Here is a 14,927-nt window from a genome sequence, read left to right as displayed (position 1 = left end):
TGGGCGCCCGTGTTTTAAAAGTGAAAGCGCCAACATTAAGCTTGGTACCGGGGGAGAGAGGGGCGTAATTAAATGACGCTGCAAGTTCACGGGCCTTCGAACGCCGGATATAAACAAACCTGTACATCAACAGTGCGCATAGAAAGCGGACTGCGACATAATAGATATGGTTGTAGCAATGAAATGGCTAGGAAGTGGAAACGGTGACATAAGGATGTAGAGTGTGAGAATAAAAGGTTCCGAAATCAGAGGGGAGTAACAAAAGAGGAAACAGTTGATGGAAACCGGCAAAAGAGCAAAACTAGCCAAATGCGAGCTTTGCATTATCACAAGATGGTGGGGAGGCTGTGGGCAGCAACAGCAGGGGTGAATAATTAGGGGGGGAGGAGAAATGCGAGACACGGCCTGGCGGGCGTGAAAAGTGTGAAGCAGTGGGCGGGGGTGCGGATCCCTTTGAAGTAAAGCTCTCGGAGGCAGGCGGCTCGGGGAGCAAATGGTAAAAAGCGCGTGCATGTGCACATGCACTCGACGTAATCCGCGATGGTTTCAGAGCTTGGATGAGCCTCTATACTTTCGTCCTATTATCGCTTGCACGATTAATAGGACGAGGCCTAAAAAGAGCATGCCAGCACCTTCATCACCAGCCTTGAGTGTTGCCAAGGAATTCATGCCGGAACAGTTTGTGAGTGTTCACAAATCTGCAATACTTTATCTCTTCACATGGCCTTCATTGCATGGTTTTACTCTCGGGAAAGTGTCATTCGAAGTGTCACATTTGATGGTAGAATGCCACTCATACGTATACTGAAACAGTGCTTTAAAAAGGCAGGGACTGAGCACCTGCAGTTCTTTATAAGGAAAGGGAGAGTAACTGCACTTCTCAGGGCCGTTTCTACCATTAGGCAGGACTGGGCAGCAGAAGGAGGAGGGTGGTAAAAAACATGCGTGCATGAACGTTTGTTAAATAAACATATCCCTTGTTATTTGTGCTGTACTCGTCAGAATACAGCGTACGCCCGTAGAGACTGTGATTAGTGTGAAATGTGATGGCTACCATCTGCAGAACGCATTTAGCGCATCTCAACGTTTTTTTCATAATTGTTATACTTTCATAATCCTGCCAAATATATGGAGATCTACACAGAGGTATCTGTAAAAATATGATAATATAAAGAGCACAAATGCGCAAATGCAAATGCGCGTTTGGGAAGAAATCGTTCCAGCCCCAGGGCCCGCTAAAAGAGATATGATTTAAACTTCTTGTTGGAGATCTGGAACAAACCTTCGTGAAAGGCAATACCGAGTAGGCCTGTGAACGAGGAATGTTCTGTCTTTTTTTGTGCTAACACTTTGTATTGTGCTAAACACAGGCATGTGCGACTTTGCATTTACATATCATATTATTCTCAGATTAATGCAACTTTTCAGTCTGCACAGTTTTTCTTTTTTAAAGAATGTATTTCTTTTAGCAATTCCGACAGTACAGTGCAAAAAAAACCAACAAAAAAAACACTACAATTGTAGCCATCATCCCAAAAACGTAGTAGATCAGGAACATTCCCACTCCCAGGGACCAGTGATTACATAACAGTTTATTAGAAATTTACCATTAGTTCATCCTTCTCCGAAATGCGCCTCACTCTCCATGATTGCCAATAAGCCCATACCCCTCAGATTCTTAAGTCTGCACAGTTATTTCAGAGAGTAAACAGAGTCTAAAGATTAGACGTCAGGTAAGAGTGCTTTTTCGGGTATTGAGAGCGAAAAGCGGCAGGAGAAGAGCTTGAAATACGTAAGTTCCAGATTTCTATGTATGACTGCAAACACCCCTCCTGTTTTGAGTGTGTATATGTTGGATGTCCAGGATGTGTGTGAAGGAGGGAGGGTGTGCTCTAGGTTTCAGTGATGAAGAGGGCATCTAAGTTATGTTGGGGGAAGACTGAATAGAGGGGGACCTAACTAAAAAACTTTACCTGCCTGCAGCATCTTGCCACTGTCGGGGGACTTCATTTGGGACCCGCGTTCCTACCTAGCTGTCAATCGCTGCATCCGGTCTCTCCCCCCCGCCGCAGCTGTTCAATCTCAGCGCGGCCGCAGTGGGGGGGGGGACCGAGGGGGCAAAGAACTACATTTCCCAAGTGCCCTTGCGGCCCCGCTTCCGGGGATTACGCGCCAGGAGGCGCTTAAAACCAAACACCAAACCCGGTGGAGTGGGGACCTAACTAAAAACTAAAAAACTTTACCTGCCTGCAGCATCTGGCCACTGTCGGGGGACTTCATTTGGGACCCGCGTTCCTGCCTAGCTGTCCATCGCCGCATCCGGTCTCTCCCCGCCGCCGCAGCTCTTCAATCTCAGCGCGGCCGCAGTGTGGGGGGGACCGAAGGGGCAAAGAACTACATTTCCCAAGTGCCCTTGCGGCCCCGCTTCTGGGGATTACACGCCAGGAGGCGCTTAAAACCAAACACCAACCCCCACGTCGCGGGAGCGCACGGGAGCGTCCCGGGAGAAGCCATCCGGGGCTGCCCGTGGCTGGGCTGGGCCACCCCTCTAAGGACTGGACATTATCAGGTATCAGGATACTACTCATGTACCCAAGACTGACCCATTAGATCAGTTGTCGGGCGTTTCTTATAGCTAAGTGTGCTTTTCCATGCCAATGACAACTCGTTCTGGGAGGAGTACGAGGGTGGGGGGGCTATGTATGTGGCACAATGGACCAGTTTATTACTCGTGCCTTTTCGGTTATCGAGAAAGAGATTGCCATTACTGAGCGCCGTCTCTCTCTTGAGCCCCTTATTCATAAACTCTCCTCCCTTGGGGCCTTGGCATTGGTGGCCTCTCCTGTACATGCAGCTGAGCTCCCGGATATAGCTACCCCTAGTGCTGACCAGCTTAGATCAGGTGCCATAAGGGCTAGCCTGGAGAGGCTTAATGGCCTAGAATCCTGCAGGCATTCGGTTGCATATCCAGTACTGGGGCCTGTCCTGCCTCCAGTGTACCACGTCCCCTTGGGTAACTCTACTCTCCCTGAGGGTCCCCCTGTACATTCAGAGGTAGCGGCTGTCAAAAGAGTCAGAGCAGCACCTATCAAAAGGAAAAGAGCTATAAGTTATCAAAGGGGTAGCCATCCCAAACCCCCCAAGAAGTTCAAGGGAAATTGTCTTAAGGGCTGTGCGAAACCTATGGGACAGGGGGTGGTGGAGAAGCAGATTACCTCTAGGTCACAAGGGACCTCTGCTACTGGTGGACAGTCGTCATGTACCCCTAGTGTGCTAGAGAATGTAAATCCACAGCCTATTCCTACTGTAGGCACTCTACCCCAGACACCCCCTATCGCCCAAATTGAGAAATTAATGAAATCATTGATACTCCCGGTACTTGAAAGAGTGAAAGTCTTGATGGAGAGGCTTGATAGATTCGAGCAAGCCACTCTTGACAACTTCTTTTCACTCAAGTCTTTAATCAAATTACATTCTAAAAACTGGGAGGGTGGGCTAGAGGCGAATATAGTCCCCCGGGGGATCCCCCACCCATAGAGGTGAGGGGTACCTAAAGTGCCAGGGGTAGTCCCGGGGCTAAAGTGTGTGTGAGCACTGTTGCCCAAGGTGGTCTCACTCACACCAATGCCCCAATAAGCCCTAATCACATTTTGAACTTGGATAAAGGGACTAAAGGTCCCTGCCAAAGCTTCCCTGCCTAGAGCAATACCACTAATAACAGCGAGGGAGGAAGAGGAGGCCAAAATTGTCACCCACCAGCTCTACCAAAAATCCATGTCGGGGCTGAGAAGGGAGCTACTAACCACCCCCACATCAACCTACCCCCGGAATGTCCGCCTTATGTAGTGGTGCTTACCGGGGTCCCACAGCAGAAGGCGGGTGAACATGAATCGTACAATGAACTTAAAAATAAAACTATGTTTTGGCTAAGGGAGAACAGACCTCTCCCTAGCTCATTTGACGGGCAGGTTCTTCATGTTAGACTGGTCAGCTGGGTAGGAAATAGGACAAAGGACACGATGGGTGATTGCATTCTGGTTAATTTTAGGGATGCTAGGGTAGCAAGGTTTATTTGTAACCATTATTCTAGCCCAGGTAATATAGGAATTGGCACTCACGATCTTAGCTATTTTCATCTTCACCCAGCAACTCCCCAGAATGATAGTTATCAGACCTGGGGGGGAGGGATAGAGGGTCTTACCCCTATGTTCTCCACTCCCCTAGGTCCTATATGCCAAATACAGGCCGTGGAGCCTATAGGCTGGGGCCTGGCTGTTGACTTGGCGCCTACTCTCCTGGCGAGAGGCCACCTGTTGTAGCCGACACGACCGGGTGCTGTAAGGTGTCTGAGTGTGGTGTACCACATGGGTTTCTTCATCCTCTCAAGTTCTCTCCCTCTCTTATTCCCAGCCCCGTGAACAAGCCTGTGCTTGTTTGTTCTCAACCAGAGACCAACTGTAAGCCGGTTGAGTCTGAGGGTAGGCCACTGGAGTCTCGATTTGGGACAGTCTCCAAAAGAGCAAGCTATAGCGAATAATGACGTGAGGATCGTCAGCTGGAACGTTGCGGGTATTTCCAGAAAATTAGATCTCCCAGACTGGAATATCTTTATGAGTCGTTTGTGATATGTATCTTCTAAGAGACCTGGTGTATGGAGCCTTGCTACAAGGTTGGGTATACCACGTATTTTGCCCCCCCAGCAATCCCCCCCTACAGGGAGAGGTCGCCCTTCAGGAGGACTCCTTATATGGGTCAGCATTTCTCTGGGCTGTCACATCAGGCACAGAGAAACCAATTCTCCTGACATATTAAGATTATCAGTTAGGGGGCCCCAGAGAGGGCGTACTTTGGAGATATTTAACATTCATGCTAGGGGCACCAAAGGTGGCTCACCATCCCCAACCTTATCTGGGTTTGAAGACAAACTTAGCCAGTGTAGTAATGACATGTATGTCCTGGCCGCAGGGGATTTCAACTGTACTTTTGAGCCCCTTGCGGCAGAGGACATCTTGGGTACCTCTGATGAGGATGCCAGGAGGGGTATCCCATCTCTAACAATATCGCCCATAAAGAGGTGGTCCCAACGGGCCATCCAGCTTAATACCCTATCTTTGGCATATGGTCTAAGAGCGGTGAATGACAGATCAATATCGGACCCTTGTGGAGCCCACACGTTCAACAGGGTTGACCATTCATTGAGGATAGATTACATCCTACTCGATCTTAAGCTCTGGGGCTTTATGCGCGATATGAAAGTTCTGTCCACTACGGACAGTGATCACAATCCACTATCTTTGATCTTGTACCCCATGTGGTCGGCTACATTTGGCTCGCAGGAACCCTCTGTATTACGGTCAACCGCAGAAGTTTGTCCCTCTAACTGTGGGAGGCGCCTCAAATGGTGTAAGGTTGCCCTGGATGAGGGGAAGGTCCAGAACATTGGGGCTCTCTTGGTAGCGGCCCTGTCCAGGCTTGACACTACCTCTCTGGATCCCCCAGAGGTATCTTTACTTTTTTGTGACACTATCAATGCCATGGGAAACCTATTTTTAACACACAGTTGGGCCCCCCCCCCCGTTAGGGAGTGCCAGAGAACCAAGGGCAATCCGGGGTGGTATTCCAGGAAATGTCGGCAGACGAAAAGGGCACTTTTGAAAGCCGTCAAACTCAAGGGACCGGAGTTGATTCGTGCTGCTAGGAAGGAGTATAAGCTCTCTATTAGTGAAGCTAAGAAAGAGTGGGAGGACCAGTTCTGGTGCGACCTGAAGGAAGCTAGTGCGGGGAGGGACCCTAGGGGCTTTTGGGATCTAGTTAGGGCCAGGAACAGGCCAGTTGACACCCTCATAACATGTAACATCTCTGAGCAAACATGGTTTGATCACTTCTCTCTTCTTTACACTTCCAACCTGGATGTAAGGCAGGGGCCGATTAGTTTACCATCATTGGGCCCCCCCGGGATGAGTGAGGATTTTACCTTTACAGCTAAGGAAGTGGAGAATGTGATAAAATCCCTAGTTCCAAACAAAGCAGCTGGACCAGACGGGATACCGGGGGATTTGCTCCGCCTCAATTTTAAAGAATGGGGGAGGCTCATTGCTTCTCTGCTTAATGCTACTTACCATGGTGCGGCAATCCCAGACTCCTGGAGGGGAGCTGAGGTCGTTCCGATCTTCAAAAGGGGTGGTCGGGACGACCCAGCTAACTATCGCCCCATAAGCTTAATTGACTCTACACAGAAGGTGGCAGGAAAGGTGGTCCTAGGGAGAGTGCTTCAGTGGGCCGATGACAATAAAATTATTTCTGAGTTCCAAGCAGGCTTTAGGTCAGGCACCGGGACCATTGAGCTGTCATTTAGATTGCTGCTCTTATACTGGAAGGTGGTCGTACTAGGCAAAGGCAGTCTTTATCTCGCCTTTATAGACTTAAAGACTGCCTTTGACCTGGTGCCCCGGGATCGCCTGTGGGAGGTACTGTCCGATCAGGGGATGCCTGCATATATATTGTCTTTACTGGTTAAGTTCCATACTGGAAACTTTGCGCAGGTGAGGTGGGGTACGCAGGGTCAGAAGACTGCTAGAATGCCAGTGAATAGGGGCGTCCGCCAGGGATGCGTCCTTGCCCCCACTCTGTTCTCATTGTATGTGTATGGAGTGGTGGAGCACCTCTTGAAAAATTCATCTGACGCTCCATCCCTGGCGGGCAAGAGAATACCAACCCTCCTATTCGCTGATGATACCCTTCTGATCTCCAAATCCCCTGTGGGTCTACAGAGCCTCCTGGATAGTTTTCAGTCTTTCTGTATAAGTAGGGGGCTTCAAATTAACACTAATAAGACAAAATATTTGGTATTGAACCCCCCCTAAAAAACTCGGACGGCCTCCTGTACTAAACCAGGTGCCCTTGGGAAGGAAAAAAACACACAAGAGAAATGAGGTAGGGTCAGAGGCCAAAGTTTAGAGACCAACTGGAATATGCAGCCCCAGACTAACATGTAAATACAAAATATATACCAGCGTCTGTAGAAAAAAGAGAACAGAGGGAAAAACTCCTTAACAAGATTCCAAAAGTGTGATATGATAAAGTAACAAATACATTTATGTGTGTGGATTCCCATCAATCACCAAGCCTGGTGATAAGCTTCATCATTTGGGTATCCTTTAAGTGTAGAATGACAAACCAGCTCTATGTAAATCAGAGCTCTCGAGTGTCAAAGGATATGTTTAGACTAGATGAGCAGTATTAAGTGTATGGGAAAAAGTATTATAGTGCAGTGCAAATAGTGAAGTGAAGAAGAATGTAAAGTGCAAAAAATATATAAAATTGATGCGTGAGCAAACTGTAGGATTTATTATTGTAAGTCACGATCAAAGTTTAAAAACAAAACTCTAGGACCAGTTTTAACAAATAGCTGCCCTTAGCAGGAGTGGTCAACATGTTTCAGCACTTACAGGCCAAAGATACAACCCTGTGCTTTCGTCAGGACCTCTACACAAAATCAAGCTACTGCTATTAACAACTCACACAAAAAGGATATATTGTGAGTATAGCATCTCACAGCTCAGAATTCCTCATGATATTCACAAATTTCTTAATAAGATGGAGGACAAAACCTCACCCCACCTGGCAACAGCTCAGGATAAAGGAGGCACCGCTCTTACCGTCGGTACCTCTGACGGTCTTCAGAAAGGGTCAAGGAATTTGATTATTTAGGCATTCGTCTAACTGATACTATGCGGTGGAACTCTCATCTTCAGAAGAGGTTGCTAAGCCACAAAAGGGTTGTGGGGGCACTCCTCAAAGAACAACGCTCGTCCTCTTTCAAACCTATTGCCCCTGTGATAGATATATATAAGGCAAGAGGAGTTAGCGAACTCTGGGGGACTCATAACGTCGACCAGCTATCCAGTTCTGAGAATAAATTTTTGAAGGACTTGATGGCTCTTCCACAGAGTACCCCGACGTTACCCCTGCTACTGGATATGGGATGCCGTTCAATCAAAAACCAGGCTCAGCTCCGTCCGTTACTACTCTGGGCCCGCTTGTGGAGTGTTCCCGAACTTGCCAATTATGCGGAAGGTTTGTCGGAAGTACTGACGTTGCCTGGTTGGTCCAAAATTAGGTGGCTTAGGGACGTTAAATACCTCCTTGGAGAGTTTGGGCTCGGGGATGCTTAGGTTACTAGATCTGCCCCCCTTAAATCTGTCCTTAAAAATATCTATTGGAGCTGGGTATCTGATAAGAGTAGTTCCAACCCTAAGCAATGTAGAGCAACCACTGAGTTCCTTAGGATTAAGGACGTGGCCTTCCGAGAACCCTACCTTGATTTAATTTCAAAATCGGCAGATAGGGCTCTGTATTTTAAGTTTAGAGTAGGTATGCTCCCAGTGGGTGAATTGACTGCACGTTGGAAAATCCCGGCCCAAACTTCACCCTTCTGCTTATTTTGTACGTCTAAGAGTCGAGTCTGTTGCCCACTTCCTATTTGAGTGTCCAGCTTATAAATCCCCGAGATCTAGGTAGCTAAAACCATTGTGTAGGGAGATGGGCACCAGACATCACATAGTCGCACTGCGAATTTTGACGTCCGACACCCGGCCTTTGTTCGTGTGTGGTATGTCAAAATTCTTAAGATGGGCCTGGTCGATCAGATCTAAAGGGCTTAATGAAATTGTTTAATTATGGTCATTGTAGCTAGACCTTCTTAAGTATTTATTGTTGTTATGTGTATTATTTTAACTGACTGGTGGATGTATTTTATATGTCATGGTTTTTAACTTGTTGTTCTATGTAATGCTTTTAAAGATATGTTTTATCGAAATAAAGCCCATTGACTGACTGAAGCGTGCACATTGATAAGCACTCCTCACACAACACCCTCAGTTGATGCTTATCGAACAGGCAGAAGTATTTGCATGCCTGAATCCATAAGTGGCCCAGAAAAAGATTATCCTGGCATTGCTTGATATCTTGTCTATCTCGCCCCATAAAGCAGTATACTATGGGTTGGTTTGATTCTGCATGGGTCTGTGTATCTGCCTGTGTTGGGTGTGATTGGATGTGGTAGAGGCCAGTAACCCTACAGTTCTCTCAACTCAAGTCCATGATAGCATAACTGAGTTAATACCCTCAGAACAGGGCAATAATACTTACATAGCTGCAACAATTGACACAGATGACTGACTTTAATACGGATTTGACAGTCCAGGCTAGATAGAGAGGCACCAAAGCTGGCCTCTATTCACCAACACCTGGATAACAGGGGGAAAGAGTGATGCTAGTAAAAGGGAGGGGGCGGTATTTTTCAATTCTCGCCTAGGGCGGCAAAACACCTAGAAACGGCCCTGGCACTTCTCACCAGAGGTACAGTACGTTAAACTGGAGAGTATCGGCACCTCTCAGAAGCAAGTACTTACCCTGGTAGAGGATACCTGCACTTCTATTTTTCCATTCCATGCACTTACTGAGAAACCCGGCTCCTGGAATAAAGTTTCGCAACAGCATGACTAGCTTTATCAGAAATGCAAACTGCAGGTGTGTCAAAGTCCCCTGTCTCTTATTCCTACGGGAAATGTAGAAATGCGCCGTTCGAGTGCCAGACAGCTGTCAGCAGGCTTCGAAGTCAGTCGCACTAGTGGCAATGAATAAATACGTAACTGAGCCGCCGCTCGCCAAAAAATGGACAAAGTGCCAAACTCCTACCGATCACAAACAGTAGCGAAGACAGGGTGCCACGGGCCCTAGGGCACGGAAGGAAATGCCCCCCTGGCTGTTGTGTGAATTATAAAATACAGGAATAATCGGGGTTCTCTGGGCCCCTCGAGAAGGTGTGCCCAGGCGCCACTGCACCACCTGCACGAAAGGAAGCTACGCCCAGGGTCACAATGGGGTTGAGAATGTGGCGCAGCGACCAGAGATGCCGACTGGGAGCTGCAGACCCGAGCTCCACTCTCGGCGTCAGCGCAGCATCCTGCCATGCTAGGCGAATCACTCGATCCCCATACCCATGGGCAGCGCCTGGATACCCCAAAGGGTAACAAGCCGCGCTATATAAATAAACGAACAAACAATACAATTAAATAAACCATCTCAGAGCCTCACCATGGCAGTTTCTAAGAGGCATATATTCCCCGGAGCTGCTGTCTTATGTTTGATAATTGCATTGCTGCCACAATTTCCTGAGATCTAATTAAAAACACAAAGCTATGCAATGAATAGTCTTACCAGTTACCGCAAAACTGCGTTTCTTCTTCCATATTCAGCTGCGTTCAAGGTCTGTTCTGCCGCCTCTCGCCCTTGTTTCTCTTTCTTGTACTCGGGATGAGAAAAGAAACCGAAACACCCGTTGAAGTTCAGCTGACTCCTCCCAGACTACGCCAAGAGCGTGAGAAGGAAACCCCCTTGAGCTGTATGTAGGCGAATGTCGGTTCCGATCAATTCTACGTGCGACGTAATCGACACTTTAAAAATCGACTACACAACAAGCTCCTAAAGTGCTGAAGGACTACTTCACAACATTCTAAAGTTGGTTTAGGTGACATTTTCAAAGTGCACAGGGCAGAACCGACTTGCAAAATAGACAAAAAGGATAATGAACGATAATTTGCAAAACCAAGTCTTGCTTTAATATAGCTGTTGCAATCAGCCATCATTTCTTACCACTTTTCTACAGATGTAAGTTACTACCTGCAGGAAAATGGATACTCTAGCCAATTTTGCAGAGCAGGACAATGCTGTACTGTTCCCCAATGTTTACTGTCCCTCTATTGCAACATGCAAAGTGTTGCAAGCTTTACCATGGCATCTGCACCATATATAGGGCTGCTGGAATTATGTAGAAAGAAGGCACAATTTATGTGGCATCGTCAAATAAATGATGTGGCAAGTAAAGGACAATTATGTGGCAAAATGTTGCATATTTTGTGGCATTAATATTTCGTTGTTTTGTCATTTTAATACACATCATCACTGTCTGACCAAACGTTTCAGATCAAATGGACCAATTTAATAACAAATTACAGCAATGACCAACTAAAATGTGACTAATTTAACCTTTGCAAAGGGGGCTGCACAGTACAGCGTTTGTTTCCGTAACACTTTATCAATTTAAGTACAATTTTTTTGAGTGAGTTGAAATCTGAAAAATATGCAGATGGTGAACTTTGAGGCAGGTGTAGTAGATCCATAATTATGGGGCAAACCTATGACCACAGAATTGCATAATCTCAGAGGCCCTGGACAAGTGTAAACAGGTCGTCTATTCATGAGAAAACCTTTACACCTACAACCTATGCCATAAGGGAAAAAGTATAGCATCTTACTTATACATGTGCAATGCGTGAGCAGTGGGAATATGTTGTATATTGAGATGCACCTGTACATCTATAACCTTTCCAACAAGGGTATAGCTCATCTATTCTTGGCAGTAAGTGGACTTTGATCTATGCTTTAGGAATTACATAAAGAAGCGTGGTTGTAAAATATGTTGCAAACAGGCTAAACAATACTGTAATAGAAATCAGGACCTATATATGACCCATGACAGCTGGCTCGAGTAACATCTGGGGTGAGGCACTACAACATACACATCCTGGGGGTCAGCGAAAGTAGGTCTACCAGATCTGGCAGAAATAAAAACCACACACACAAAGAAGAAATAGGAGTATATAGACACACACTGATGTACTCAGTGGCACATGCTTGTATTTTAAAACTGCCTTCATCCACAATATGGGGCATGCTTCATCATAAAGCTTGCTATACAACAACACTGTTCTGACCAACACCTGGGGTGGAGCAACAGGGAGGGGGAAGACAATACAAACATAAAATTGTAGGGATCCAAAATAAGATATAAGTGCAGAACATAGAATCTAAAACTGGTTCAGGAATATCCGCCTATGTATTTTATTCCTGTATTTTCCTGTCAGGATTAAAATAGATATAGGATGGTGGTGTTGGGGATTTTTAGTAGCCCCTCACCCCTCCTAACTGCATATTTGGCAACATGTTTCAACTGATTGAATCTAGCCCATACACAGGTCTTTACGGTTCTCGTCAGGACCTAAGGTTCCCTATATTCCCCTTCTCTTCTACCTTACTTTAGTCGGGTGAGGATAGACCCACTCTATTCTGGGGCTGATTAAACACACTTCGGTAGTACCTGTAGATGAAAATGTAGCAGTCAGAATCATAGTTTCATGCTGAGAGATCTGGCTGCCTGTGTTGTGCAACCAGATAACATGCATAAGTTCAATCTTACCTTTACTTTACATAAACTTTATTCGACGATTAAGTCATAAAAGCATTCATAAAAACATACATAAAACCACAGTTTTTCAATGTAAAAAATCCAATAAAAACAGTACAATAAACATCTAAGAATAAATTAAACTGCTATGGACTATTGCCGAATATCAATGATTTCAATTTCATAAAATCTAGAATCATAAAACAAAATCCTTCATTTTTTAACAGTACAGGGGATATTGCACATAGGTCACATAAAATAAGTCGTCCCACATGTTTACACATAAATACTTAGTAATCAGAGCCCTGCCGCAATAAGGCGCATACGGATTACCCAGGCCCATTTCAGAAATGTATCCATAGCAATAGCAATTAAGGGGCTGTGGTCAGTACATAAAATTCTTAAGGCCTCTGCATACCTGCGTGTACCAATCGCTCTGCAAATAGGCTTAACCCACATGGCTCTAGGTGCAGTATATAAGGGACAAAAAAAGAGGAGATGGCTTATTGTCTCTCGTTCTTCCCCGCACTTGGGACATTTATCCTTACCGTTTTCCCCTGCCCATTTAGCTGTAAAGGAGCTAACTGGAAGGGAGCCTACTCTAAATTGGAAATAGAGTTTACGATCCTGATGTTTCTCTATGGCATCCCAGTATATTTCCAGTTTCGGTTGGGCCTTGTACTCTAGAAAACGGCCTGTTAGGTGTGAGGAAAGACCCCTTGTACAAGCTTCTGCATTTACCATCTCCCAATAATTTTCTTTCAAAATTTTCTTGGAAGGGAATGCAGCATTTATTGGGTCGTCCCATAATTCTCTCAATCCCAGCCTAAGTAGTAGGGACCGAATGGACTTCAGCCAATGTATTTTTTGGCAACCATCCTTAACCATAATCTCCCTTAGTCCCTGTGCATATTGCTGGAGCTCCTCTGCGGTCCACAGTCGGCGCCAGTACAACAAAGGCCGTAGAGAGGCAAGATCCTGGACCGCTTTTTTTGCCAGATCCCACATTAGAGGTGTTAGAGGGTTACTTATAGGGACGCTAGTTGCTTTTCGCAGAAATTCATTTTCTGCGAGCGTCAAATTTCTAAAATTTTGAAAACCCCAAAGCTCAGCACCATACAATGTCGAATTTAGCACCTTCATCCCATAGACTTCCAGTAGTGGGCTAATGGGCTTTGTTGATGATAAGCTAAACCTTTTCAGAAGAATGCCAGCCTGCTGGCGGTGTTTTAGTACTGCAATATCTAGTTGGCTGGTCCACCCCAAATCTCTCTGGAGTGTGACCCCCAGATAGGTGAAGGCGTCAACCCGCTCCAACTGGGCGCCATTCATATACATCACTCCTTTGAAGGGTTTAGCAGGCCCAGATGATGTACGGACATTAAGGACCATAAACTTTGTTTTTGCCGTATTTATTTCAAGACCCCTCTTCAGACAAAAATCTTCAAAGCGCTTTAAAGCGCGCTGGAGCCCACTTGGCGTTTTTGACATAATCAATGTATCCTCGGCGAACATGAAGATCGGGACCCGCTCACCACACATCGCCGGGGCATCAGTCGGGATCAGGGAGACGAACTCAGCCACCCCGTTCACGAAGAGCGAGAACAAGGTCGGCGCCATGACGCAACCATGCCTCACTCCCCGCTCAACCGGGAAGGTTTCCGTTACCTCTCCCTGACAACCCCACCGAACCCGGGCAAACGTAGCCTCATGTAGGCGGACGATTAGGCTCAACAGCTCAGGTGCCATCCCCAGCCCTGCAAGAACTTGCCACAGAATTTTAGGCGGGACAAGATCGAAAGCCGCCCTTAGATCGACAAAGACGGCATACAGGGTGCCTTTCTCCAGGATCACCGTACGCCAGGATAACATAATAAACCTGAAGACCTGGTCTATGGTGCTTGTTTTCGGGCGAAAGCCAGCCTGGAGGTGACTCAGAAGGCTATCATCATCCATCCAGGAGGGGATTTTGCCCAATACTAGCCGGCCCACAATTGTTTGGATCGAGTCGATCAGACTTATCTGTCTATAATTAGCTGCTGTCGACTTATCCCCTTTTTTGTACACTGGCACTATCTCTGCACCTTTCCATGATTTGGGTGCCTCCATCCCTTGTGCTATGGCATTTGCCACATACAGAATATATATCCTCCAGTGGGCTCTGTTATTCAAAAATAGGTCTGCAGGTACACAGTCCATGCCTGTAGCACGACCCTCATTAACTAGGTCAATCTTACCACACTTGTTCATTGTTTTCAAGCATAGTCACCACTCGAGGTCTGGTTCACATATTCCCCAGGTAACATGACTACAGGTTCTTCTGTAAACCTGTGTGTTACCGTTCTGCTGTTGGCTCTTCTAATTAATACAATTAGTTCATTTATCGCTAAAAAGAGAGACCAACACCAATCATCACCCTGTGATCAGTGTGAATATAGTTAAGAGAGAAGTGGGACACCCGGAACATCAATGTCTTGAGTAAATCTTACAGAGTTTCACAGTCGTTGAAGCTCGAAAAGGCGCAGGAGAGATGGCGGCTCACTGCAGTCAAACACTAGTTACTTTATGGAATAATACACATAATTGTAAGTTTTGTCTGGTGGCCCCCCTGCCCGTTCATATATATTTTTATTCTCGAGGCTAGGTCTGGGGGTCGCTAAGACACAGCAGCCTGTATGTT

At 46.3% G+C, this 14,927-nt stretch overlaps 1 protein-coding gene and 1 long non-coding RNA gene across 3 annotated transcripts in view; one reads left to right on the top strand and one right to left on the bottom strand.

Annotated features, from left to right (window-relative positions):
• Window positions 1-10,341, bottom strand: part of XAF1 (XIAP associated factor 1) — a 179,237-nt gene extending 168,896 nt beyond the window's left edge. Inside the window, exon 1 of one of the 2 annotated variants that reach the window (XM_078671591.1) lies at window positions 10,222-10,341. In XM_078671591.1, the coding sequence (XP_078527717.1) occupies window positions 10,222-10,253 (32 nt within the window). In that variant the 5' untranslated portion in view covers window positions 10,254-10,341. Of the gene's footprint in view, window positions 1-1,973; window positions 2,107-10,221 lie in introns of those variants that run through there. The other variant, XM_078671592.1, reaches the window with a different exon arrangement.
• Window positions 2,516-14,927, top strand: part of LOC144799960 (uncharacterized) — a 315,778-nt gene continuing 303,366 nt past the window's right edge. The window contains exon 1 of the long non-coding RNA XR_013603909.1: window positions 2,516-2,569. This is a non-coding gene — a long non-coding RNA (uncharacterized LOC144799960). The remainder of the gene's footprint in view (window positions 2,570-14,927) is intronic.

This window comes from Lissotriton helveticus, chromosome 12 (assembly GCF_964261635.1).
Source record: "Lissotriton helveticus chromosome 12, aLisHel1.1, whole genome shotgun sequence".
NCBI classification, from domain to species: Eukaryota; Metazoa; Chordata; class Amphibia; order Caudata; family Salamandridae; genus Lissotriton; species Lissotriton helveticus.
This window is presented reverse-complemented; position numbering and strand designations above follow the sequence as displayed.